The 26,960-nt window shown below is 40.2% G+C and overlaps 2 protein-coding genes across 6 annotated transcripts in view; one reads left to right on the forward strand and one right to left on the reverse strand.

The window, feature by feature from the left end:
* pex5la (peroxisomal biogenesis factor 5-like a) overlaps positions 1-15,923 on the forward strand; it is a 130,294-nt gene extending 114,371 nt beyond the window's left edge. For all 3 annotated transcript variants that reach the window (XM_033621637.2, XM_078168800.1, XM_033621638.2), the window contains 3 exons: positions 345-510; positions 4,124-4,281; positions 7,311-15,923. In XM_033621637.2, the coding sequence (XP_033477528.1) occupies positions 345-510; positions 4,124-4,281; positions 7,311-7,512 (526 nt within the window). In that variant the 3' untranslated portion in view covers positions 7,513-15,923. The remainder of the gene's footprint in view (positions 1-344; positions 511-4,123; positions 4,282-7,310) is intronic.
* The window catches only part of usp13 (ubiquitin specific peptidase 13), a 52,919-nt gene continuing 40,213 nt past the window's right edge, over positions 14,255-26,960 (reverse strand). For all 3 annotated transcript variants that reach the window (XM_078168799.1, XM_078168798.1, XM_078168797.1), the window contains exons 18-21: positions 25,512-25,681; positions 21,341-21,530; positions 19,257-19,341; positions 14,255-18,953 (exon numbers count right to left, since the gene is read on the reverse strand). In XM_078168799.1, the coding sequence (XP_078024925.1) occupies positions 18,857-18,953; positions 19,257-19,341; positions 21,341-21,530; positions 25,512-25,681 (542 nt within the window). In that variant the 3' untranslated portion in view covers positions 14,255-18,856. The remainder of the gene's footprint in view (positions 18,954-19,256; positions 19,342-21,340; positions 21,531-25,511; positions 25,682-26,960) is intronic.

Consider the following 26,960-nt stretch of genomic DNA (forward strand, 5'->3'; position numbering starts at 1 on the left):
CAACACGGAGGATGTGATTTACATAAACTGAACTAATGAACAAAAACAAAACTGAATACTAGTCGTCCTTCTTTTACTCAGCTCTCTCTGCATGTGTCCTTGCCGTTATTTCTCTTTTCTTCTTCCCTCATTTTATCTCTGTTAGCTTCCTGTCAATCTCCCCCTCTCTCTCTCTCTCTCTCTCTCATTTCTTACACTCTGTGAATAAAAGTTGACATGCAGTACAGTGCACATCATAGCTCTGCGATCTTAAGAGTGCTCACTCAGCAGCCTTAAGTCACACTAATCCTTAGCTGTGTTTGTGTGATCTGTGTGTGTGTGTGTGTGTGTGTGTGTCCGCACAGCTCCATGCTACCTGAGGTCAAGGAGCTCTTCCTGGAAGCAGTTCAGCACAACTCTGACAGCATCGACCCGGATTTGCAGACGGGCCTTGGGGTGCTCTACAACCTCAGCGGAGAATTCAACAAAGCTGTAGAGTCCTTCAATACAGCCCTGTCAGTGCGGCCTGAGGTAGGAACTCGGACACGTGTACAAACACACACACACGGTCACACAGGAACAGGCAGATTAGACAGATTGTAGCTGTATTTGTACAAACGCTTGTCAGAGGCGGAGATGCTCTGCATGCAGGAATAATCTCATTGGTGGGGTCAAGCTTCAGTGGGTGGAGCCATGGAAGAGAAAAGAGTAAATTACCTCATTTATAAACGTCAAGGCCAAAAAATGTAAAATCCTCATCTGATCAGCTTTGGCACCACCAACAGTATGGAACAATTTTGAGGTATCTATAGTTTGAGAATTCTGCTGCCACTCAGTATGTGCCAGGGTCTCACTGGCAAAGATCTAACCAGCTGACTGTAAGCTGTGGTTTGTGAACACATGGGATGCACTGCTTTCCTTGCAGAAACAGCATATGTCAGACAGCTGGTTGACTCCAGCTGGTACTCTATTATGTCAATGATGTAAACTCTGCACCTTTCATGAAACACTATTCATGGTGATCAGAGGCTCATTCAGATATTCACAGCAGATACAGTTAACAAAACTGATCATCTCTGCTCGATTGCACTCCAAGGATGCCGGCTCGTCTGCGTACCCTTGCTGGTGGCCGTTTATACGCTGCTACATGGGAGTCATGCAACATTTCACAATATGAAAATGATGCCTGTATATGTATATTATCTCAGTATTACTGGAATAAGATTGTATTCTTCAGTACAAAGCCTAATGTTATAGTGAATTACTGCAATAATGATAATAATACAAACACAAACCATGACAGTTAAACCGCAACATAACTTTTCTCCAAAATTTGAGGTTCCACAGTATAAGTGCCAACCAATATTGTGAGATTGTGGCATTTATTATGCCCAATCACATTTCAATGTTAAAACTAATCACAGTACAGAACTGTGTATAAGCTATAAATGCACAACACACTTGTAATGCTTACTATAATATATAGCGTGACAAATAGCAAACTAGCAAAAATATTTTTTGACATTTTCCATAGTACACTGTGAATGTATTAGCAAAGAAATGTTAATATATTAGACTTCGACATATCAAATACACTGTATGTTTCAATTTAGCTATGGTAAAAATGCACATCGTCTGCTCCTCTCTTTAGAAAATAACGACTTTTATCATTTTTTAATGTGAACATATACCAGACGTCTGTATTCATGTATAAATATGTAAATCTCACCCATGACTTGCCAAGCCTTGTCCACAACTTTTTAAGTCTTCCTTACCATGTGTTTCCACCAAACGCGATGAACGCGATTTACTTGCGCGAGTAAATGAAAAGTCATCGCGCTACTCCCTTGAGTTTGGACGCTGGGCCATTTATGTAAAATTCGCATTATCGCGTCAGATGTGTGAGTACGAGCCCGCCCATTTTCACTAGATAACAACAACATTACTTCCACCACTTCTCTCTCTCATCGACCATGGCTGAGATCACCACGATCGCTGCACTGTACCTGCTCTGGAGGTCCCAGATTCGTCTGAGGGCCAAACGCCACCATCGGTTCTGTGTGCATGATATCCTGCGGAGGCGCACTGAGCTCGGCATGTTCCACCGTCTCCTATAGGAGCTATATAGATTATAGATTTGACCGGCACCAGGCAGGGCGCGAGAACGTCAGGACGTCAGTGACGTCAAGACAGTCTCAATGTTGATAGGCTATTGCGTCACGGTGTCAGGCGAATTCGCCTCAGAAGTTCAATATTTTCAACTCGTGCAATGACACGATGCGGGTGAATTTCGCGGACGCGAATTTCGCGTCTCATATTCCACAAGACAATCTATGGACTTTTATCTTTCATATTGTTGGACTTCTCTTAATCAATATTCATGGAAATACAGAGGACCATCTCTTTGGAACATCCTTCTTACATTTCTACAATCATCACCTACAGTATCGTTATTCAAAAAACATCTGAAAGGACTCTAATTTGCCTCTTAATACTTCATTGATTCATTTGTAATTTGTTTGTTTGTCTGTTTTTGTAAATTGTATATCTCTAATAATTTTGTGTTACTTATTAGTCTGGAACTCTTGTTTAACTATGCAAACTTCACTTTTATCTTTTTATGTATGATTGTTATTTAATAGGAGAGGTATCTTCATAAGCCATTTTTGGCTTCTAACCTCTCCTACACAATGTTTTAACTTTTAATTTCCTTTTTTCTGTATTTTCTATATATGTAAGTGCAAATAAACTAAACTAAATACACAATTCATTATAAATAGTTGCATTTATAATCTTGGATGTTCAGTATGCAAGCTTGAATTAACTTTCTGAGATATTGTGGCTGTTGCATTTTAGTTCACTTTATATTAAGAGCACAGTATTCTAATAATAATATGCAAAATATGAGCTGCCTCCTACAGTTTAACTGATTTGGCTTCTGAGAAACACACATAGTGCCTAAGATCTGCTACAAACACACAAGCAACACAAAGTCACACACTTGAAAACCATGATCTGTCACACACCACATGTTACCATGCAAACACATACAGCATACATGAAACCCTCAAGCTTGTACACATCCTTAGAGGGATGAAGCCACAAATATCCAGGGAGAGCACATGGAAACAAATGCAGTGAAGCACATCAAACAGTCACAGCAATATGTGAAATAAGCTGCCAAATCTGGCCTGAACTCTTGACTGGCACACATACGATCTCAGCGTAAAACAAGATCTGGTGCGCACACATTTGCGCAGAAAAACAAAACAAAAAAACCCCACTTTGATGCATATTTCATGCACAACAAACAAAATAAACACATACATACACAATTACAACCACAAACTTTCCCTCCATCTCTGCATCCCTTTCATGCAAATCAGTCTCTGTCCTCCCAGTGCTGTCCCAGGCCGGCAAGAATATTACTCACTGTTAAATCCAACCTCCCACATTTGACTTGGTAATATCTGCTCCCCTGCTGGAAAAAATAGCTCTGAACACAAAGGGAGGTAATTATATCCCGCTGCTAGGCTTAGCCAAAGATGAAGGACCCCTATACTGTAGCAGACCATGACCTCTGTATGTGCCTGTCTACCTGCAGGTGGGAAACAGAAGCAAGGACACTCTGTGATGTAACGCAGCTCTCCTTAAAATACCCTTGTTAGGTTACTTCACAGCAGGGAGCGGCATTAACACTCCAAACAGTTCCTTGTTATTTGTGCATAAAAAAATAAAAAAACAGAATTATCTCTCCAACGCTGCTTTGTCATGCTGTCTCTGCATATATAAGGCTGAGTGCTATGTAGCAACACAGATTATTCAGCTCTGTTTCACTCACACTTTTCTGTTAAACACACTGTCAACTGCTTGGGCAGGTCTTTCAGAGATGGAAAGCATTTAAGACTTAAAAGATAACTGGAGAGATGGTGCTGATGAGTTTTTAATTCAGGCTAACATGAACTCCCCACTGTGTTTACTAATTAAATACATCCAGAAATATTTATAAATGCAAGCCACATTATCAGGGCTGACAGCATCTAACTACACACATCACAGTGAAGTTTCCTAAAACAAATCTTTCATCTTCACCCTCTGACACTGCTCATCCTTCAACCAACCCCAACACTCACCATCCATCCAGGACTACTTGTTGTGGAACCGCCTGGGGGCCACGCTGGCGAATGGGGACCGGAGTGAGGAGGCAGTGGAGGCTTACACGCGAGCCCTGGAGCTGCAGCCGGGGTTTATCAGGTCCCGCTACAACCTAGGCATCAGCTGCATTAACCTGGGGGCACACAGGTGAGTGATGTGGGGCTATAGAAGGGTGGGACAGAGCTCCTACACTATGCAATGGAGTAGAATTAGTTAGGGTAGCACCCATTATGAAAAGTCAAAATTATACTTAAGGCCATTTTAGAGAATATACAATCTAGTTAAGTGAGATAAATAAATACAAACTTAGCAATTCACCTGTTATGCAGCAGGCTATGACCTTTCAACTATGCAGTAAATCATAGACAAAAAATTCATATTAGGTACTCAATCAGCCTGTTATTTTCCAATTAAGCGATTAATCGTCTTGACAGTGTCTGAAAATAGTGAAAAAATGGCCTTTATAATTTCCTACAGGCTGTGGTCAATATTCAGATTTCTTGTTTTATCCGGTCTAACTAGTATCAACTCCTCATACTGTAGAGGCTGCAACCAGAGAATGTTTGGCATTTTCGCTTACAAAAACAACGAAAGAAAGAATTACATTAAAACAACTGCTCATAAGTTTTCTGTCAAACTTATCATTGCAGCTCTAATTCAGAAATCACAAAAGTTGTGATTTGGAGCAGACTAAGGGTGTTCAATATGCATTTTCACTGAAAATGTACAAAAATGATGATTGTTTGGCCTCTCTGTAGCACCACAATGCTTCATTTACAATGGTATATTGTGATACATTTTACCATTATCAAAAAAATTGCAGTTGAGATTTTTTTTTATTGTGATTTCATTAATATTTCAATTAACTGTGCAGCTCTGAGCAGACAATCCATGGATTACCATCAGCACGTGCATTAAATTAATGTTGAATGTTACAATAATTGCTTTTAGGTGATATTTCCCAAATGCCTGGCTGATTACAAAAAAAATGTGGAGAAAATGTTCATTTTGTGAGTGAAAAAGCCAATATTATAGAGACATATCTGTGTGAATTAGCAGAACTCTGAGGGAAATATGCAGCAAAAATAAATAATGTTAATTTAAACAATTCAGCCCATATAGCACTTATAACCCCCCCCCCCCCCCCCCCCCCCAAATTAGTATGCAGACTCATAATGCACCTGTCAGACAACACCCAAAAGAAAAGAAGGCCCAAAAACAACAAGTGTAGTAGCTTAGCCTTCAAAGCAGCAGAAATTAAGAAATTAAGCCAGCAGCCAGCAGACCCCAAAACATAGCCAGGTCCAAGCAATAAAACTAGCAAGCCGCCATGACAGTCAAAAAACAACTTTAATATAACATATTATAATACAATAGTTTAGCAAAATAAATAGAAAACAGCCTACTTATTTTGTTGAAGAGAAGCAGTGACCCTCAGCATCTCAGGTGAAAGTAATTAACCTTCATGGAAGAGTTGTTTCCGCGAGGACAAGAAAATAACCGTTGGGTTTGAAGTGACGGTTAAGGCAAACAACTGGTGTTATGACATGGTAGACTAACCGGTGTCACTCAAACATTATTATTCCTTCACAAACTTCCCTGAGACGACAGGACGGACCGTTAGCAGGAGAGTTAGCCTATGGAAGGATATGGAGGCGGTGACCGTAGCATTTAGCAGCTAGCTAACTTGGTCCAAAGCGGCGCGCGGCGTAACGTAACTGTCAACTGAATTCAAACGCCCATCCTCGCGGACTTGCGGACTGAGCCCTCGCGGATTTCGTGCGTACTGTGACGAGTTCAACGTCATCACGTAAAGTCCGTGCCCTCGAGACTGTTTAACTCGTTGCCATGGGGACGTTCGAACGACGATTGCTATGACTGCATACAGTCATCATACGTACGTACGATGAGCAGTTATAACTGCTTTGGACCAGACAGAAATTAACAGCAGTTATAACTGCTGTTAATTAACAGCAGTTATAACTGCTGTTAATTTCTGTCTGCTCATCTGTCCCTGCTGATAACAAGATATAAATCTCATGTATAAGGTTGTTTTGTGAGTAAAAAAAAATAACTTTCTGTATTACATATGGAAGATATTTAAATTCAGGGATGTTTGTAAATAAGGACAGAGCTATGACTGAATAAATCTGGTAGGCCTATTAGTTTCATCAGAAGATCATCTTTTGTCGTTTATTGGCCACTTTTCTAGCCTATATATTTGGCTATAGGAGAGGCTGCGATAATACACTGCATTGTGATTCTCCTCTGTAGCCTATATTTTTACATATTTCTGTATCATGATATTGAATATCATTTCTGGCCTGCATGATTCAAGTATTGCTTTAAAAGGCTACAGTTGCCATTTTGTAGGTATTTAAATCTGTTGAAGTCTGCACCCCAAGCAGACCCTCTGAAAGTCTGCAGAAAGCCTGCTTTAGGCCCCTTGTGGACTGGATGAACTCTAGATTTGGACAGCCCTAAGAACTCCTAGACTTCTCAGGAATGCGCCATGCAGCAAAGTCCCCAAGTCTGTAAGTGCGGTGAAGTCTAGATATTTTGGGTGCGTGCCGAATCACACACTTTTCATTTTTACTTTTAGTAGGTACTGCAACCCAGAGAGCTGTGCTGTTGTTACTTTGTAATGTGTGAAGTTTAACTTTAAAGTTATAACTGCACAGATTGTAGACTCTAATATATTTGTGACAGTGAAATTACATCTACAGTCCTCTGCCGTTGTTATTTTTCATAGTTATGTCCTATTGTTGTTGGTAATACATTGTAATAGGAGAGTATACCCACTTCCTCCTTGGTAGCCTACCCATTTACAAAGTGGTACACACATCTCATCAGTCAGGCCTACCACTATGCTAACTGTCACTTAACGTGCTAAGTTAGCTCGGTGGCTACTGAACAACAAGTTCATTTGGACTTTGCATCTCTTTGGCCCTCCACTCCTTCAAAGGCCAGCACTTCCAAAAACCTTGTACAGATTTACTTTACTGATTGTAAATGCTGGGATGACCAGGCCATAAGATGATGTCTGAATCAGTCCTAGCACGTGAAATGACATGTTTGGGTGTGCAGGGCCTGAGCAGGATCAATCCTTGCAAGTTTTCTCTACCCACACAGCATGCCTTAAACCAAACTGATCCCTGTTGTTGTTGCTTCCCCAGAGAGGCGGCCAGTAACTTCCTGACTGCCTTAAGCCTTCAGAGGAAAAGCCGGAGTCGCCAGCAGTCCCACCAGGTGATGTCTGGAAACATCTGGGCGGCTCTGAGGATAGCTTTATCCATGATGGACCAGCCCGAACTCTTCCAGGCTGCAAACATTGGCGACCTGGATCTTCTCATGCGGGCCTTCAACCTAGACATTTGAGGAATGGGAGGTAGTGACAATAGCAGCTCCCCCCTTCACTTACTCTTCAATTTCTACCCAACAGCCAAAAGCCCAAAGTGCACACATCAGAGCGGATCAGATCTGATGTTAGAGACGTAGAGTAGTGTGGTTTTTATGCACGTCCAAATTAACTGCTGTCGTCAAAGTTGTCACATTTTTCGCCCAAGTACCTTGGAGCGGTTCTGAGGACAGGTTCTTCCAAGTGCTTGAAGTGACTGCTTTGTGATGGATTTGCACTGCAATTTGTGATTTCCCTGAAGAGCACAAGGACGGGCAAAGATTGTACGAGCAATGCCTTAGAGAACACATCAATTAAAAACTGACTCATCCAGTGGAACAGAGCTGAGCCAGGAGAGACAGGCAGACAGACAGCTCGAGAATCTCACACAGGAACCCTCACATGCTGTTTGCAGAGAAAAGATGAGGTTTTGAGAAAGAATGAGAAATGAAAAAAAAGGTTTTGTTATCCAAGTAGTTTCTAGGACTCAAGTCTGTCTCGCCCTCCTGAAGGATGGATTTAGTGAGCAAATGATAAAGACTGCACCGTATGACCTGAAGTTCGCAATTCTGTTCCTGGCTTGTTTTCATCCTCTTTCAATGGAGAATAATGATACTGCATGAATAAGCATTTTCATAAATGGATTTCTTGTTTAAAATTAACATATTTTAGAAGTTTTCCCTTTGCACTTCAGACAAACAGATACCTTCCTCAACCCAAGTGGAATGTGCAAGCCAGGTTGTAAAGCCTTACTCAAATGCATGCGGACAACAATATTTATTTATACTATTTTTATGGCAACACAAAAACACTAAGCCATTTTCAGACTGGTTTTGAATTCTTTAAATAACTGCCATCTTCTGAACTTGAAAGCTTTCTGAGCCATTATTTTTTTTGTTTTGTTTTGTTGTTGTTGTTGTTTTCTTTTGTTTTGGCTCCTAGCTTCTCTTTGTTCCCTTTATGCTGACTGGTTAGAGAAATACACACAAAGCCGGGAACATTGATCTTTAAAACCTTCATTAGTGTGGAAACTTTCAAACTTTCTCATATGAACAAAAGTCATTACAGGTCTAAAAATATCTCTTTCATCTTCTGGGATGGCTTTAGTAGCCCTCACATTTGATGTAACCACCCAAATCTCATTTTCCCAACTGTATTCATTTCAATACAGTGTAATAACATTACAGGTAATAGATGTGTAGCTGCAAGCCAAGACCTAAGCAAGCCTGGGGTATTTCCTAATGCAGTCATTTGTATCTTCGCTGCGCCTCCGCAGGCAGCGAACCTCATACATTTAATTAAATTAGTCTGCCTCAGCCATCATGCATGATTTAAATATTTATGTAAGCTTGGGCAGAATGCCGCACATATTTGAAAAGCTATTTGTTCGACCATTTGCAGATTTCAATTCACATGAAGACATTAAGTTATCATGCATCTGCAAAACACATGATTTTATGGAGCCAGTTATTCTAGATGATTCCTCTGCATCACCACACAAGCAAAGCTTTTAAACATGCTTTTTTGGCTTCTCTAGCATCACTGCTGCTAGTTTAAAAATGAAGTGAACATCACATTTCTTGCTGTGCGAAAAAGTAAATTATAGATAATCTGCTGTTCTGAATAGCTCAGCACCCTGGTGTTGAAAAGACGTGTCCACAGTTTTGGCTGCGCTGCTGTAGAAAGCAGGTTTTTATTCACAGATCCTATGCAAAAGGTCATGTTTTATGTTGCCATACTGAATTGTCAGTTTGTCCCCATCTGCCTCGGTGGACCAAAAGGAAGTGGTGAATCTGTGCTTTGAAAGAACGCTATCAGGGGAAACCAGAGACCAGTACCAGAGCCATTCATCTTCCAAACTGTACAGCTTTGATGTCATGGTCTGTATGAGAAGAAGTGTTTCATTAGGAAGCTGGGGGAGAACAAAAACAAGTGTGCTTTTTCATGAGAGAAGTGTGGTCAGTGGATGCACAAACAGCATCCACTGAAAGTGTAGCCTTCATGTTTTATAACCCCGCGGTGCGGCGATCTGACCCCGCACCTGCCGAATTCACTGACGTACATCAAGCTCTGCTATCAGATCCATGTTTTATTTCACAAGCCACCGCACATGTTCTCTTTGAAACTCACCTCAAATACACTTTGAGAGGGGAAACTAAAGTGCAGAGCTAACAAACTGTAACTGTTGTCCAACCAGTCACATTAATATCCACTTTCAACGTAACGAGTAAGATGATATTTCAGGCTGAAACAGATTAGGTAGCTACTGCAGTCAGATACTTTAAAAAATGTTGGTAGAGATTCTCTGTGGCCAACCATGATGTTTAATAGATCAAGGAGGCAGAGGAGCCCAGAGAGACACAGCACATATGTGCATGCCACTAACAATCTGCATCAGAGGGAGGCTGACAGTGGACTGCACAATGGCAAAGGCAACGAGGCCAAAGCAGAAGCAGAGGCACAAATTTATTCAGAGATTTCATGATTAAAGACTTGGCGATGTAGCTTTTGTTTTTCACTGGAATAATATAGGTGATATCCAGTAGTCCATCAGTGATATCCTGTTGAATATTTCATCATCCTTCAATTACTAAATAAGTTACCTTCAGCAGCATAGATGGAACCAGTCAGTCTGTCTGCCCACAACTTTGGTTCAGGCAGAAATATCTCAGCAGCTGTTTGATGGATTGCCATGAAATTTAGCGCAGGAGTTCACGTTCACCAGGGGATGACTCCTGCTGACTGGGGTGATCCTAAGACTTTTGCTTTAGCGCCACAAAAAGTAGTGATGGGAACCAAATTGTCTTGACGTTGTATGCCTCTGAGGTTATCAGTTTCTTTCATCAATGCTGGCATGTTTTTCTGACAGCTGTGCATTGCTAAACAATGATGTTAAACTCATGCATCTACGCTGCTGGAAGCTTGGAGCAAGACGGAGCCATGGTGGAGAGGAAGAAAGTGTGGCTTCATTTTATGAAGATGACAACAGTGTTTCTTGTAATGTCTGCAAAATGATAATTCCAAGTAAGGGTGGATACATCGCAACATGGGTTTAAAGACATACTATACAGAATTTTCCCTAAAAAACAGAAGTAATCCCTCTCAGTCATCACAACACTAGAGTGTGTGGTGGTGTATTTTTCTGCCCTCTGCCACTGCCTCTCAACCAAGCAGGACATCTATTACTGAGGGGAAATATCCTCTGTATAACATTATTAACATTTTATCAACATTAGCATCAAGCAGGGAGATTTAGCAGATTCTTTTCTTTGTCTCAGAATACCAAAACGAAAACAAATGCTGCACAAACAGGCTATTCTCCTTATTTCATTCATTTCAGATGATCAATACGTCTGCTCTGATGCTGAAAACCTGTGTGCACCTACTGTTTTCCACACAGAAAACTGATCAGGACTCAATAAGGGAATTGATAAACAATTAGACGAATAAACAAAATCGATAATGGCTTTGGTATCAATAAAATCTTATCAATTCCCATTAGTGAAATATCTAAACTACTGCATAGATCACCATGAAATGTGGCACAGACATTCCTGCCCTCCTCAGGATGGATTTTAATAACTTTAATGATCCCCTGACTTCTTTTTTTTTTTATCTCACATCACCATCAGGTCAAAATTTAAATGTGTCCAATACCTGCGAAGCTAATTATATTCTCATCAGCCTCAGCTTTACTTTGTGTTTAGTGCTAAATAGCAACTGCTAGTATGCTAAACATTAGCATGTTAGCATTGTTGCAGCACCACTGTGCAGCCTCACAGAGCCCCGAGCATGGCTGCAGGCTCTTGCTTGCATCTATGTTCCAGCTGCTCCCACTGTACATGTGTTTCAGCCAAGCTTCTGTTGACATCCACCTCAGTTTTTTATGGTGTGTGTACAAACGCTGCCGGCTAGAGGCTCACTGGGCCAGCGTGCTGAGCACTGTCCCCAAGAGTGTTTCATTTGTATCAGATCAGAGTCTTAGCACATCCAAGACAAGCTTCCACCCACTTTTCTTTCCATAAACCCAGTGTACTTGTTATAGTTCCCTGAGAAACTGTTGAGCGTCTTGGGAGTTATTCTTCAGGCCAGTATCCCTCCTGTTTTTAAAAATGAACACATACTCTGTCCCTGGTCCTCCCAGCTGTCTTATGTGTCAACAGTGAACTGTAGAAACTCAAAAACATGATGTCTGGTAAGTTGTGATTTCCAAATCAACTCTAGTTTTCTTATATGAGGTTGTAGGCCTTCGCTTTTTTGCATTTCAAGATACTGTAGTTGTGTTAAAAATGAGAAACTTATTTTTTTAAAGAAACTTTAAATTGCTGGCTTAAAGTCTAAACTTTTACTGTGCACATCATACTGCAGCGCATTGAGATAGGATGCCTGGTGGCAGATTTCTTTTTGTAGAACCTACCTACCGTACCTTCTCAGGTGAACTGACCTAGCTTAACGCATGCTCCTGAGGAACAGATGGAGGTTGATCGCATGCTAGATCCTCTACATTTGTTTTTTTCTGGATGCTGTTTTCATTTGTATGCATGAAAAAAATGGAAGTGCTTTCTTTTGCTCCCACTAATGTAGAGAAATGAAATATATCATGAGGTTTCCTTACAATATTTCTACAATGCACTTTTAAAATCTGCAACCTTGACGAGAAGTGATGTATATATTCAGTTATATATTCTACACCAGATGCTTTTTCTTGCATAGAACGAGCGAGTGTGCGAGGCTCGAGCAGAGAGATGAGTGTGAGGCGCGCCACACTTAAATCTCTTCTGAACGTGCCGACACTTGAGCTTGAAAACTGGTACATTGCTACCACTGGATAACCGTAGTTGTATCCTGTAGAAATTTTGTAATTATGGCTTCAACAAATTATAAATGTACTGGTGACACTTTTGATAACCCCACCCAATACAGCCATCTGTCTGTTGTTTCTAAATGCTTTTAGTGTTGAAACATGATCATGCTTAACGTCACATCAATAAATTGTCATGCACACATTCATAAAGCTGCTGTGAATGATTCATAGTTACTTATTAATATCATAATTTTATAAACTGTAAATCATTACAGCTTTGTTAGTTCTGGTTACACATGTAAACAGAACAAAACATTTAAATGAGTGATATTAACATGTTCAGCACTGAGTTTACACAGTGTTGCTTTATATACAGAGACCCAAAGTGTTCAGAATTACGTAAATAAGTAAATACATATGGCATTGTGGAATAAATAATCATATGAATCATGAATAAAAACAGACATGTACATGTGATGTGACTATGAAATAAGGTGCGAAATAACCACAAAACTCAGCATATTATTTGGAATTTTCACAATAAAAGTCTATAAAGTATGGAAATATGTTGGAAAACCAATATGAATGATATGGGCTGGAATTATTTATTATTATATAACATGTTTGCAGTACTTCCCAGCAGTATATAATGATAAGAAAAAAAGACTGATGGAAAAAACACACATAAAAAATAATTAATTCGAGATCAGTTTCCTTTTGTTAAATTTGCCATTATGAGTCGATTAGCTTCGTAGCTACTGTAACTAGCAGTAGCTCCTCCTGCAACACAATGTACTGTTGCACGGGGGTGTAAATCACAAGTTTAACCATGATGTGATATCAGTTATTTAAATGACAATACAATATTTGCTGATGTCACAATGTCTGCCATGATACGATTTCAATTCAGTTTAACTCAAGGGCCATGGACTAATATGACACATTATCAATAAATATTTGCATTGTCTTTCTCTTGGCTGCTTACCATTATCCACCTACCGCTAGTCCGCTAGTGATAGCATTGTTTCTATGTTTAGGAATAAGGTGTGCTGGTACAGAAATGGTGACACAGACGTGCCATGAGAATTTCAAAGTAAAGGCATATCTAAAAGATTATGATGTGTATCTGTGTTTTCACTTTGCAGCATTGATACTGGATTGGTGATCACTGAATCAATATATCTATCCAGACTGAAGTATTATTACACCCATACATGTTTCAACAATCCGACTTTTAGTTTGTAGTTTAGTGTTTAACGTAGCCTGCAGCCTGCAATCTGATACAATAACATTTTATAACTACCACTACTGTTGACAGCAGACAAGAGAAAATATTTTGCATATTGCATATTGCATAGATTTAAGATATTTTAGTATCTTCTATGGCGTTCTTTAAAATGTATTCATTTATTTAGAGGAAATACCTGTATTTATGTAATAAATTTTGAACACTTTGGATCTCCATATTCATGAAGCTTTGTGAGTGTGGGTTTAGTCTTCATGCATTAAATATCAGGTTCTCACAATATGAAGCCTTTATAAATTGTTATTAACGGCATCATTGGTTGGGGTTATCAAAGGTTTTCAGTACGTGCTGTGTACATTTCTTTCTTCACTCCTTTAATTCAACATGTGTACAAAGGCAGTTTGCTCTGGGTTATTTATCGATGCATCAGACGTGTATGAATAAAATGATATTTTGATGAATGAAGTTAGAAATTATATACTTTATATACAGTATGAATAACTTATTGAAACACCTACTATAATGCATATTACTATCCCTGTATAATCACAAAGAAAGCATTAGCACCTTTGAAACGTACAATATGAAAGTAATCTTTTAAAATAAACTGTTGTTATATATTCTACGCTCTTGTGTTTTTATTTTCCAAAAGAAAAACACTTGAACTGCAGTGTCTTGTTCTTTCGTAAAGAGGCCAAGTCTCAACAAAGGTGGAGTTTATTAAATTATCCAAACATCGTAAGTAAACAGTGCCACTGAGTATACTGTTATGACTCTATTCACATACACCTAAGCCACATTTGGATAAACGCATACATTACAAAAGTCAACTTAAAATATTCCTTTCAGGAAATCTAGGTAATGAAAACTACAGAATTGGCACAAACTTGTTTGCAAAAAGGCAACAGAGTAAAAACAGGTGAAGAACCTTTTTTTTTTTTTTGACATTTAGTTAAATGAAAAAAGAGAATACAACTCACAAAAGTACACTTGTACAATCCAAATGACTAAATGTCAACGTCTAGTGCACATGCTGACAGTAAAAAAGCCTTTTTGTGACAAATTGAACCGTAACGTTTTAATAACGTGGAGGAAAAAGAATGGAAGAGACCGAGCTGGAGGGAAAGCTGGAACAAAAAGACGATAAAGTGATCAGGAGGATGGGAGGGGTGTGGGGGGGACAAAAGGTGCTGAGAAATAAAATTAATTGCACAGAGTACCTGAAGACATTTATGACTAAACATTATTAAGCAAGACGACAAGTTTATGACCCGCCCACTGACGATGAAGAGCAGAGACAGTGATTACAGACCAGGGTTTGACACTACACATTTGGTTTCTGACAAAATCACTTTTCATGGGAAGAACGGCAGAAACACAAGACTTGCATAGAGAGACCTTTGAGAATTCCCCGCTGCATAGACAACGCACACTGCAGCAGCTTATCAAGTAGTATCTGATGAAGATGAGAGGTCGAGATATGATAAAATCGAAGTTTTGCTCAGGGAAATCTAGGCACAGTGTTGTTAAAGGGGAGCACTGCTGAAATACAGATTTATTCTGTAACATGGATATTCATCTAAAGATTTTATGTGTCTGTAAAGACATTAACCTTCAAGGAAACACACTCCTATGGCACCTATGACCTTTCACACATGCACTGCAAACCTGAAATTATCTACACATGACCTGAATGAGCTCTACTGTATGCAAGAACGCAAAGGTCTGAATCAGTTGGATCGTACAATAAACAGACTTTATACTATCAGCTCCCTAGAAGTCTGTGTGATGTCCAACTGAGCCCATGCATGAATAGAGTAGGGAATCGTCTGGAGAATTCAGCGCGAGCAAGAGGGCATGTGGATGACACTTCCATCATGCCAGCTCATGAAAAACCAACAATGGCAACAAAAATATCTGGAAAATTGACGAGATTCAAGAACTTCTCTCAGTGAAGGCCTTAGCCAAAATCAGCAAAATACTTGTTTATGACCAAATTACCAACAGGCTATGTGACTGCGGTGTAATCCATGTTATGTCCTACCTCCTGTACCACTCTACCCAGGCACCATCCCTCGCCTAAACCAGTGGTTCCCAACTGGTCCAGCCACAGGGTCCAGAATTCTCCTAAGTCATCAGTTTGAGGTCCACACAGTTTAATATATTCAGCATCAAACTTGCATTTGGACATGTCCTTGAGCTAATTTGATGTCTCTGAAGTAGCTGTTCATTAAAAACTCACTCTACAACAGGAAACAGCACTTCAAATTTAAAGCTCTGTGCTGGAAATTCACTGTACTTCAATATAAGGCGGAACTTGTACTTCTGCGTTGAATCAACACCCCTATCTACGCTGCAGACTGCATCTATGTAGAGCCTACGGTGTACCCTACGCCAAAGCCTGACGTGCACCTCCCCAGATACGTAACTACACATCGCAGCAACGCAGACCTCCTGTCTATTTTTGTAAACTGAAACCATTTCCCTCAGTGGAAACTTATTTACTTTAATTTCACAGTTAAGAAACAATAAAATGTGAAGACAATAAAGCCTCCACAAAAATAGCATTTTAACTCTTGTGTGTGATTTATCCTGGCATCATATGAGCAGAGGTAATCTCTGCTCATCGCTAGGTTAATTTATACAATGTAAAATGCCATAGGCTTGTGCTTGTAATGTTAGCATGTTTTATTTGTGTGGAAAACGTGTTTAGTATAAGACAGTTGTTTTGTTGGTGAACCTTATGAGTTGTAATTTTATAGTTACCTTTGTTACATGTTGCTGTTGTCCCTGGTTTTATATGAGAAGAGAGAAGTCCGCTAGCCACTAGGCTAATTTGTACAATGTAAAATGCCATAGGATTGTGCTAAAAACATTAGCATGCTATATTTGTGGGGAAAATGTGTATAGCAAAAGACAAATGTGTGTGAATGCTTTGAGTTATAGTGAAGCTGATTTATGTACTTGTGTTTGAAATAGTCTCTATTAAGCCATGTTTAATGTGTGTTTTAAATCAACTAAACTTTACAGCATTTCACAGAATTCCCGCCACTGACTAGTGTTTTAGAGGTGTATCTGCAGAGTGACACAGACATCTCATAAATGGTTGCATAGGCCATGTGCACAGGCTACAGCGTAGGGTCTGCCGCCCAGTATAAATCCCCCTTTCGGTGGGTTTTTTACCAAGTTGACATGTTTGAAAGTTGCTTGCGGTCCACTCAGAATGGACTATCAACCCACTGTTGGACCTTGACTCAGCAGTTGGGAACCACTGGTCTGAACCAAACGGAGTATTTCCAGAGGGTAAAATATCTGATACAATCTCCTGCTGGGTGCAACATGTGTGAAAGAGAAACTCCGGATCATGCCCGGACATAAATCTCCAGACAATGTCCAGAGTTCATTTGAGAAAAGCATTACCTGACTGATCCACAGTTTTTGATGTTCATCAGATATGCAGTAAAATACTCTCCTTTTGTTCTTTCAATTATTATTGTCAGAGGATTGTCCTCTCCTTGAATATGAGAGGTAATGACTCCAAAATCATCTAAATATGTAATACAGTATCGCTCAGAAAGTCTATTTTCAGCAGCGCTCCCCTTTAAAATATGCACCCAAAAGTGCACAACGGAGTGAAAGACAGATGTGCCGCTTGCCAAGGTCAACAAACTGGAATTACGTATTGTGCCACTGACCAGACTCTATTAGAGGCTGCCGATTCACCAATATTTGACAAACAACCACATAATATCTACACTGAATCTGTCCGGCACATTATGAACACACTGAGTAGATAAATGAGAAGAGTACAGAGTCTGCGGATTATAACCCAGCATGAGGTTATTCATAGTGACTCAACAGCAAAGGGCCAGTTCTACGTTCACTGTGGTTTTTGTGTTGAAGCTGAACAGGAGGTTTTGGTTGCAGTGAGCACCATGAATTTTTACATTCAGCACCGCACCACGGTCTGTTATTAGGTCACCTTACAGCTTTGATCATACAGCAGGTTTAAGAATAGATTTGGTTGTAGTTGCATATATTGCTTTAGACGTGAAAACAGTTCGGATGCATACATGAGTTAACTGACCTGTAAAATGTGGTAACAGGTGAGGCGGAAACATTCATTTTAACTTTTGGGTCACAGACTCAATCTGTCAGAGTGATAAAGGAAACAAACTGGACCGGCTGCAGCTGAGAGTTTAAGTTTAAGAACTATCTTGGAATTTGGGCGTATGAATGAAAGAAGTTCACGCACTTCTGATTTGATATCTTGGAATAAGCACTGCTTTGCTTATATTAGGCATTAATTATATGCAATAGTGTCGTCTCTTTATAGACTTAGGGCCACGTCAAGGGCTCAGCAGCACTGAAGTTGAATTTTAAGATATCACATTCAGTTGCTTATAGCTGGTGAATAAAAGTCCACTTGAACTGCATCAGCTGCAACATATGAACTTGTTTTTGTCAAAGTGCTTTCAGGGAAGGAAAATACTTCTATTTTGAAAACTCAGCCTGTTCACCTCAGAGAGTTTCTCATTAAAAGGGACAAACTTCACCTCCAGGTGGAACTAAAGCAGGTCTGAGCCATTACTCAACCTGTAATACTGTATTTTTAACTACAGTCGAGTTAACACCTGTTCACAGCCTTCTTGGTGCTCTCCTTCAGTCTGAACATACAGTATGTTGGTGATTTCTCTTTGTGTCCAACCAAAACATTTTAATTCTTAATGTTATTTCAATTTCCAGGGGATGAAAAACATTCTTTTGTATCTGAGAGCAAAATATAAAACCCACCAGCAGCACAGTAATTTCTTGTTGCAGTTGCAGAGCATCTCAGGGCTGGCAGTGAAGCCATTTCAATATACATTTATAAAATGTACCCCATTGAAAATACTGGCACAGCAGCTGAAGGCATAGAGGAGGAACAATGAGATTTGATATGTGACATTATTTTGTGTACAGAAGGGGAAATTGCACACGTCCCTCTGCACCTGCACTGTCAAGAAAATGTCTTTTCTTAAACACAAACACTGAAATATACATTTAAAGCATAACAAAACACAAATGCACAAAAAGCACATTGCTTTCCTTCTCTGACCAGTTTTCCTGGTTTGCTCCTGAATGACATCACAGTAAGGCGAGCAGCTGGTCTGAGAGGTTATCTCCATCGTTTTCACTGTGGCTGTTATTATAGTTGTCTGCCAGTCTTTGGGGGGGGAAAGACTTGCGGTTCTTTAAAAGGTTGTACGGTGGAGGAGGGGGCGGTCACTTCAGTTTAACTGCTCGACAGTCGATGGTAAAAGTAGATGTAGCCCAAGTCTTTTGGAGGCCTTTCTGACAAACAGACTTTGTGGTCGTTGTAGATCACCCACCTACAGGGAGAAAGAACATTTGAGTTTTGTTTTTTGCAGTATGAAATGCATTCAAAGTGTCATCTCTCTAAAACTGAGGACAGAAGAAATGTGTTGATTTAGTTTAATTCATTTTGACATTTCTGGTGGCAAAAACTTAATATTAAAACTGATAATAATAAATTAATTTCTTTAGAAAATTTATTTCCTGACATGAAAACACAAAAAGGTTAGATCTCCCTCGTAGTTATTGACAATATGCAGTCAGTTTTGTACCAAAATATACTGAGTAAACATAAAGCAGAGAATCTGTGTGCGTCTCACCTTCCCTCCTTTTTGATGTGACAAACATAATGTCCAGACATTGTGGATGCTCCCATGTGACTGATGAAAGCAAAGAGCTCATAACCTGAAAAAGGCAGGACATCCAGTCATGTATATAGCATATGTCATTAGATAACACAGCAGTCTTTCACAAATACTAAATGTCATACACTTAAACCATCTGTTAACACAGCCTGTTTAAATCAACAGCTTCAGTAGACAGACCAACGCGTTCTCATCCCAGGTAATCAAATTCCAACGCTTTCTACTCCCGCTTTTAGTGTGTGACACCAACGCCAGAGGCACCCTTCAGCTTCTCTGTGAGAAGCACCCTTCAACATCTGTATGTGATGCACAGCTGTCTCCTGGATGAAACTTTATACAATTTAAACATACAGTTGCAGTTTAGGCAACAAAACTACTTAGACAGAACATGCTTTGGGTTAAAAAACTATTATAACAACATGATGTAAATATGTCCCATCCATGAAGTCAGTTTTTGATGGACTGACAGACATAAGTCATGTAACGTTTTCACATGAAACACAAACAGCAGTGTCCCGGGTCAAAGTCTGTGTTTGTGTGACCCATCTACTCTACGTTGATTTACTAGCTCTATATACCAAAGACTGTATAATAATTATTTATTTATTATTTAACCCATTTTCAATCAGGTAAGTCCCGTTGAGATTAACTATCTCTTTTACAAAGGAGACCTGGCCAAGACAGTAGCACAGTCACAGCAAACAGTACACACGCAGTAAGGAAAAAAAAAAAAAAAAAAAATAAAAAAAGAACGACAGACGACTCCCCAGAAGTGAAGTCAAAACATCTTAATCGCCCCCTGGTGGCTGGCTGCAGTACAGGTCATACAGCTCCCATCCTCCATGTTAGCAGATGGGACATGAGCCAAACTAAAAACTCAAAGTACACGTCAACTAATTTTTTCCAAAGATTGTTTCTGTCATTAATAGTTGTTCTTATCACTCAAACGGGAGTTTGTAGTGGGAATTCGACACCGCAGGGATCACTACTGTGCAGACTCTGGCTCCAGATTACATTCCAATTGCAAGATGGCAGTGGTTGTAACCTGGATACTTTGACGTATAGTCTACCTTTATATACAGTCTATGCTTTAAAATATGTCAGTTGCTCTGAGCGTCAAATACTGTCGTGAATGGGTTTGTACTGGAGTTGGCTATAAAGACTTTTTAAAGGCTCCACACAGGTGCAACACAGTATGAAAACAAAGAACAGGTGCTGATGGTAGTGTCTCTATGTTACAGGTCATGCATGGCATAAAAACATTTATAAATAATTCAATATTAGTTTTTTCAGAATAGAAAATAACTGGGTATTTCTTTATGTTTTGTTCCTGGTGCAAGAGCACACTGTTTACCATGAAGACCAGTAAACAAGGTCCTCTTATGACAAAGACAGTTCAGAATATGCTTCTGTGAGGAGAATTCATTGAAAAATTATGAAAAGCCAGGACGACTGCATTGCTAATGGAATTTTATGATTTACATTGATCATTTTGTGCTGTATTTGTTTAAACATTGTATGTGGATGCATTAGTACACTTTGTACATATCTTCTTTGTGAGGATTATTAAGAGTTAAAAAGCTCCTGAATCATGTTTTTGTGCCTAAAGTCAGTCTGGCAGAGCAGGTCAGCGCCACAGTACACTGTGTATCAGCGTCAGACATTAATTGGAGCTGAGAGTAAACTGGCCATTTGAGAGAACATAACATCCTGGTGAAATTAAAAATCAGGAGCTGGAAAACGCCCTCTGACACACTTGTGGACTCTGACCCCATTTTAATTTCATTATAATGCAGGTTTTTGTCTTGTAAATTAATATACTAATATGCTAAATGTTTCTGCTGGATCTCTGCCCCAATTACTGAGCTTAAGTTTGGCTCCATCTTTCATTGCAATCCTACTGATTCTACATCGACAAAGGTTAATAAAAGTCAGCCTCTCATAACTTGATGAACCTTTAGATAAGGATCAGTACCATATAAAGTCAAGACAGACACAGCAGCTTCAATCAGTCAAATCAGTCATGCAGAGTCACTCACGTCCCGGTCCGTCTTTGACCCGCGGGCCCGACGTGTCTCTGTCTGGGGACAGCGTGGAGTCACTGTGTGAGTTGGCGTTGGAGAAAGCGTTGTCGTTGGGCTCCGTGTCAGCCATGTCTGAAAGGGCGTCGCTCTCTTCCTCCTCCGGGTGGGTGAAGATCCAATCAAGTGCTCGTTCGAGGTTATTGTTCTGAAAGAACGTTTCAGGTTTAATACTTAAGTCCACTGTAACTCAAAACTAAAATGTTTATTATACAACAGTATTTTCATATTTGTAATGTGTCAGTTCTGGTAAATCAAATTTAGCCAGTTTATGGGGACTTATTATGCTCATAGTCAGGTTCATACTTGTATTTTTGATTTCTAATAGAACATGTTTATATGCTTTAATGTTCAAAAAACTTTTCCTCATACGGTCTGTGCTGGAACACCTGTATTCACCCTCTGTCCGTGACGCTTTATAACAGCACATCCGCTCCCAAAAAAGCCTAGTCTGCTCTGACTGGTCAGCATTTTTGGGTCTTCCTAACATGTAAAATCACCAATAAGAGCTTCTAAACCAAAATCATCAAATCAAGGAGAAATTTACATCAGCAACCAAGATCGCAGGTTTCCCTGATGTTAGCATGTAGCTACACGTAGCATTGTAGGCTACGTAAGGTAAACACATGCAGTAGCGTGCCTGGAGCAGATGACCATTATAAAGAAATCCGTCACGAGCTGATGTCAGCTTGTCGTGAAAGTAGAAAAAACAGCAGAAACAGAGTATTGAGTCAGCCTCACTCCGAAGTCGTCGAAAACTGGCACTTGGGCAGTGACTTGCAGTGTCAGAAACCAATGAAAAAGGCGTCCTTTAATGTCGGCAGCCAGTTGCTGTTATAGTTTAGCATTGCCTGATGGCGTCAAGGGGAAACACGGCCAGACAAGGACGAAGGTAAGGCAGAGAAAGAGAAAGTGTATCTTAAAAGGAGACAATGCATGTAGCAGGCAGAAATTGACACGGCGTCCCAGAACATCAACGACCAATGCACCCAGGGTACCTTGCACATGTGTGGATGTGGAAAGTCCATAACCAAAACGATAATATGTGACGTTGGAGTGAGAATGTGTTGGAGTATTCAGGATGGCAGGAATCCTGAGGTTTCTGCTCACAGGGATAACGTTTACATACTTTCATCTCATTATTTGGTACCGTTTAATATGATCATCTGACACTGTAACATTGCATGTGACGGAAATAAAGGAAAACCATAATAAGTCCACTTTAGGAAAACCTTTGTATTTGCTCTTCTGAACATGTGGGACATCATCCTTTCCTTGCAAAATCCTCTGCTTCACAGAAACTGGGCATAAATGACTGATCACTGTCTTCTAACAGCTGTAACAGGAGCTTTCAGCACATAGAAGTCATATGACCGACAGATACAATGCATGTGAGGAAAAAAATCTGTGCTGAGGAGAAGAAAATGTCATATTCTATCTTGTTTGCTCCCTCTGTCATTCCCTTGCTGTTGTATCTTTAGGCTGCTCCTTAAAAAAAACAGGAAATGTTGGGAACATAAGCAGTCATTTATTAGGGAGGTGTCAGGTATCGTTCCCCCTGAGGATGTTTGCTTTTAATCCAAAATAGAGGTGTGATTCCTGCAGAGCGTCTGTCCTGATTGGTGAATGCAGCTGCCTGCTTTTTTCTGCCTCTCCCAGTCAAGTCACCGAGGTTGAAAAAAAGTTCCTCCTCCTAATTTTGGACTAATAATAAACTGGGCTGTGAGACCCGTCTCTGCGTCACACCTCCATCGCCCTCATGAGGAATATGTGTTCCTTTTTTTTTGTTTCTTCACTTCAGCAACATCATGGATGGCTGGGAGTTTGGCGGTATTTGAGGATGACAAACAAGGAGGCCTGGTGTCTATTTCTGTGGCTTAATAACAGTCTGCTGTGCTATTTTTGCTGAGGGGGCAGTTTGAAATATGAAACATGAAAGGTGAGAATCAGCAGCCATTTCAAAACAGGGGAGAAAATGAATTTGCTGCAGCTGCATTCCCTTCAGTTCACACCAAAAAAAAAAAAAAAAAAAAATCAATACTTTTGTACTGTGTGTTTATGATTCATTTGTGAGACGTGATGATAAAATGGTTCAATGTGTCTTTGAGGCAGATCCTCTTCCTAAAGGCTGCATTAGTGTCCATATGCTGCGGGGACTATTTGTAAACACCACACAGAGCAGGCATCTTTAATCACTCGGACATGTAGGACCTATTATATTTGCAGTTTGGAAAGCGAACAAGTAGGCCAGCCAAGCCCATTTACGACTGACGGAACTTGGTTTTCTTCTCCTCGCCCCCTCTCTGACCTCTTTTCAAACAACACCTCACCTCATGCCAACCTCCTGCTTTGTCATGAACTAGTGGCGCTTTGGTTTCTATTGACCAGGACGGTCTCCGGCTGTGATCAAAATCATTCACTCATTAACTACACACGATCTAGGGAGTGCTATGTAGAGGACTATATCGTGACCTTGTCTGCAAAAAGAAAAAAACTTTTGGAGACTACTCAGGTCATTTTCTCTGCAGCATTAATGACATCATTGTTGTTGCACAATCAAAACATGCCGGATCGTCGGCTTTGGAGCACCCATAATAAATACTAATATACATTTTTGTGCTGAATTCATATTATACAGTAGAATCTATGTGAAGATGGACGACATGACAGCTCCATAAAAGTGAAGCCAAAAGATCTTGTAGCCCCCTGGTGGCTGGCTGCAGTATAAACCCTGCCCCCTCCATGTTAGCGGATGGGACATGGACCAAACGAAACAATCAATTCTGTCATTTTAGGTAGTTCTTAACACCCTACAGTTTATTCAAGTGTTCGTTTTTCTAATGACTATGGTTTTAATCATCCATTTGCTGCTATAAAATGGGAGTTTGACATCATGATTGACAGCTAGGTGTGCCAATCGGTATGCATCCAATCTATGGTGCTGCTCACGATAGGTCGGATGGGTGTATAGGCAGGAACTAGACTCATAGAGATCGCTACAGTGCCAACTCCGGCTCCAAATGACGTCACCAGCGCGAGATGACAACAAGGTGACAGCCATATCCTGCATATTTTGGCTTCATTTCTGTACAGTGAGAGGAAGTGGAGACATGTCATCCATCTCTATATAGTCATCGTATTGTGCTGAGTGTATTTTCCAGAATTAATGAATACAAAGTACCGTTTGTGTTGTGATGTGCTGCTCACATGAAACATAATTTTCTTAATAATACTTTTTATAAACCAGCTTTCAGAGCTCTGTGGAAATGTCAATATTTGTACGACAGGTTGCACTCACGCTGCTCTCTCCATTTTTCCTTCAGTGCAATGCATGATGGTCAAGGGTGTAACAGTATGTGTATTCATCCTGAACCATTTAGTACAGAACATTTGGGTTGGTATGTGACTTCCTTGGTACGGTGCGCCCTGTGACCCAATGTATTGTGGGACACTTTGAGTCCACTATATAGGTTATAATAATTCTCACCGCACATCTGAGCAGCACCACAACATGTCAGACTCACTATACAGTGGAGTATAAACTGAGTAGTGAGTGATTTCGGACAGTCTTCCTGTCTTTCCTCTGGTGTCAGGCAGTCGTTGCTGTGGTGTTTTTACACATATCAAAGTGTGTGGGTGGTTCTTTGTCCTCAGATTTTCACTGACTTTGTAACTCTTTATTGTCTCTGTGAGTCACAGACTGAGGAATGAGCGCCACCTACAGAAGTCTGGCTCTCTAGATGTGCTGCTGTTTTCTTATTCAGCTCAGTCATGAGGCATCAATGCTCACTTCACTTCCCCTTTCTGGTCATTCAAAACAAATCACTGTTACCACAAACCCAATGCATGACTTTGTGTGCAGCAGAGGATTTTAGTCACAGGAAAAGACCTGTGTTGTTTACAGCAGACTTACACACAGACATATTTTACCATTCTTTGACTTTCTACGGACCAAACAACTAATCAACTAATTGAAAAAATAATCAACAGATTATTCAATAATAAAAAAATGTTAGTTGCAGCTCTAGCTGGCTGAAACAAATTATTAGAATCAAAAAGAAGCCAGGAAAATAAATAAATATTAATACTACACAAGTGCAAACAAGAACAGAGTGGGCAGAAGACTGACCGTGGCTTTGAGTGCCTGGATGCTGTGAGCGCGGGGGAAGCCCATTGAAGTGAGAATGGCGATGCTCTCCTCAGGGGGCGAGTTGGCCAGCGGGGTGGCGCCCATGGGGCTATCGCTGGTGGAGGGACCGGGATCCATCATGGAGGGCAGAGTGAGCGGTTCTGCAAAGTCTGAGAAAGGAGAGAAAGAGAATAATAATGAGATGCTGTAGCTCTACATTTATTTTTAACCAAATCTATGATTAGATTAATGTTGGAGGTCAAAGTTAGCTGATTCTAGACATCTGTTTGCTCTTTTGCTGTGGCAGATAAAGTTATAATTCACATACAGAGCAGAGAAGTGCAGTTTGAAGTTGTACTGTTAATCCTTTTCACAAAGTTCATGAATCTGTATATCCGACTAAGGGTGATTAAGTTACAAAACATCTGGGAAGGTGAAACACATCCCTGATATCACTGCTGTTCAGAGGAATGCATACAGGAGGAACATTACACAAATCTAAATGAATTCATAAAACTTCCTTTACATTCTGAACACTGAAAAACTATTTGTAAACATTTACAGCCTCTGCATGAAACACATTTAAGAACAAATTCTTTGTCATTTTCCAAGTGAACTGCAATGCAGATTCAAATGAAAGTGAAGTGACCCTCAACCCGGGAACAAGGACACTCCTGCTATAATTACTTGACTGCTGGTCATAAACAGAGCTTTCATTACCGTCCTTGCCATAAATGAAAATGTGTACCACTTATCTCCCACTCCTGTCTCTATCTCAGCCTCCTTGTCTTGTGTCCTTTAGATTACCCATAATACCGCTGTTTTTATGCGACGGGAATAAGGCTGTCTCGCAGGCAGAGAAATACAAGATGTAACTGAAGAGCTCATGTTTGCACGTTAAAGGAGCAGTGTGTTAGATTTAGGGGGATATAGTGACATCTAGTGGTGAGGACTGCAGATTGCAACCAGCTAAGACTCCTCCTGGTTAGAATTCCTTTACTGTTCATTTTTCAGGAGGTTTTTACTGAGCGCTCTTCCTCTTGAAACAAACAGACCCAGTGATTAAGGGTGATTCACACCTGCCCTCTTTGGTTCAGTTCAATCAAACTCAAGTTCATTTGCCCCCTAAGTGCGGTTCATTTGGGCAGGTGTGAACACAGCAATGGCACGCAGGTGTGCACCAAAACAACCGGACCAAGACCTTCTTGAAGAGCTGGTCTAGGTCTGATTACAAATGAACTCTGGTGCGGTTCGTTTGTGGTGAGAAAGTGTTCTGACCTCGGGCCAAACCAACTGCAGTCACATTGCACATTGTTTGGGTTAAACATGAGCATGTTACAGTCCTGGAGGATTATTAATGTGCACCTCCTCCTGTACTGCCTTAATATGCACATTCAGCACATCCAATGCATCAAAAGATTGTTTTCTAGTTGGAGCCGCGCCTCGTTT

The sequence above is a fragment of the Epinephelus lanceolatus genome, chromosome 6, assembly GCF_041903045.1.
Source record: "Epinephelus lanceolatus isolate andai-2023 chromosome 6, ASM4190304v1, whole genome shotgun sequence".
Taxonomy (NCBI): Eukaryota; Metazoa; Chordata; class Actinopteri; order Perciformes; family Serranidae; genus Epinephelus; species Epinephelus lanceolatus.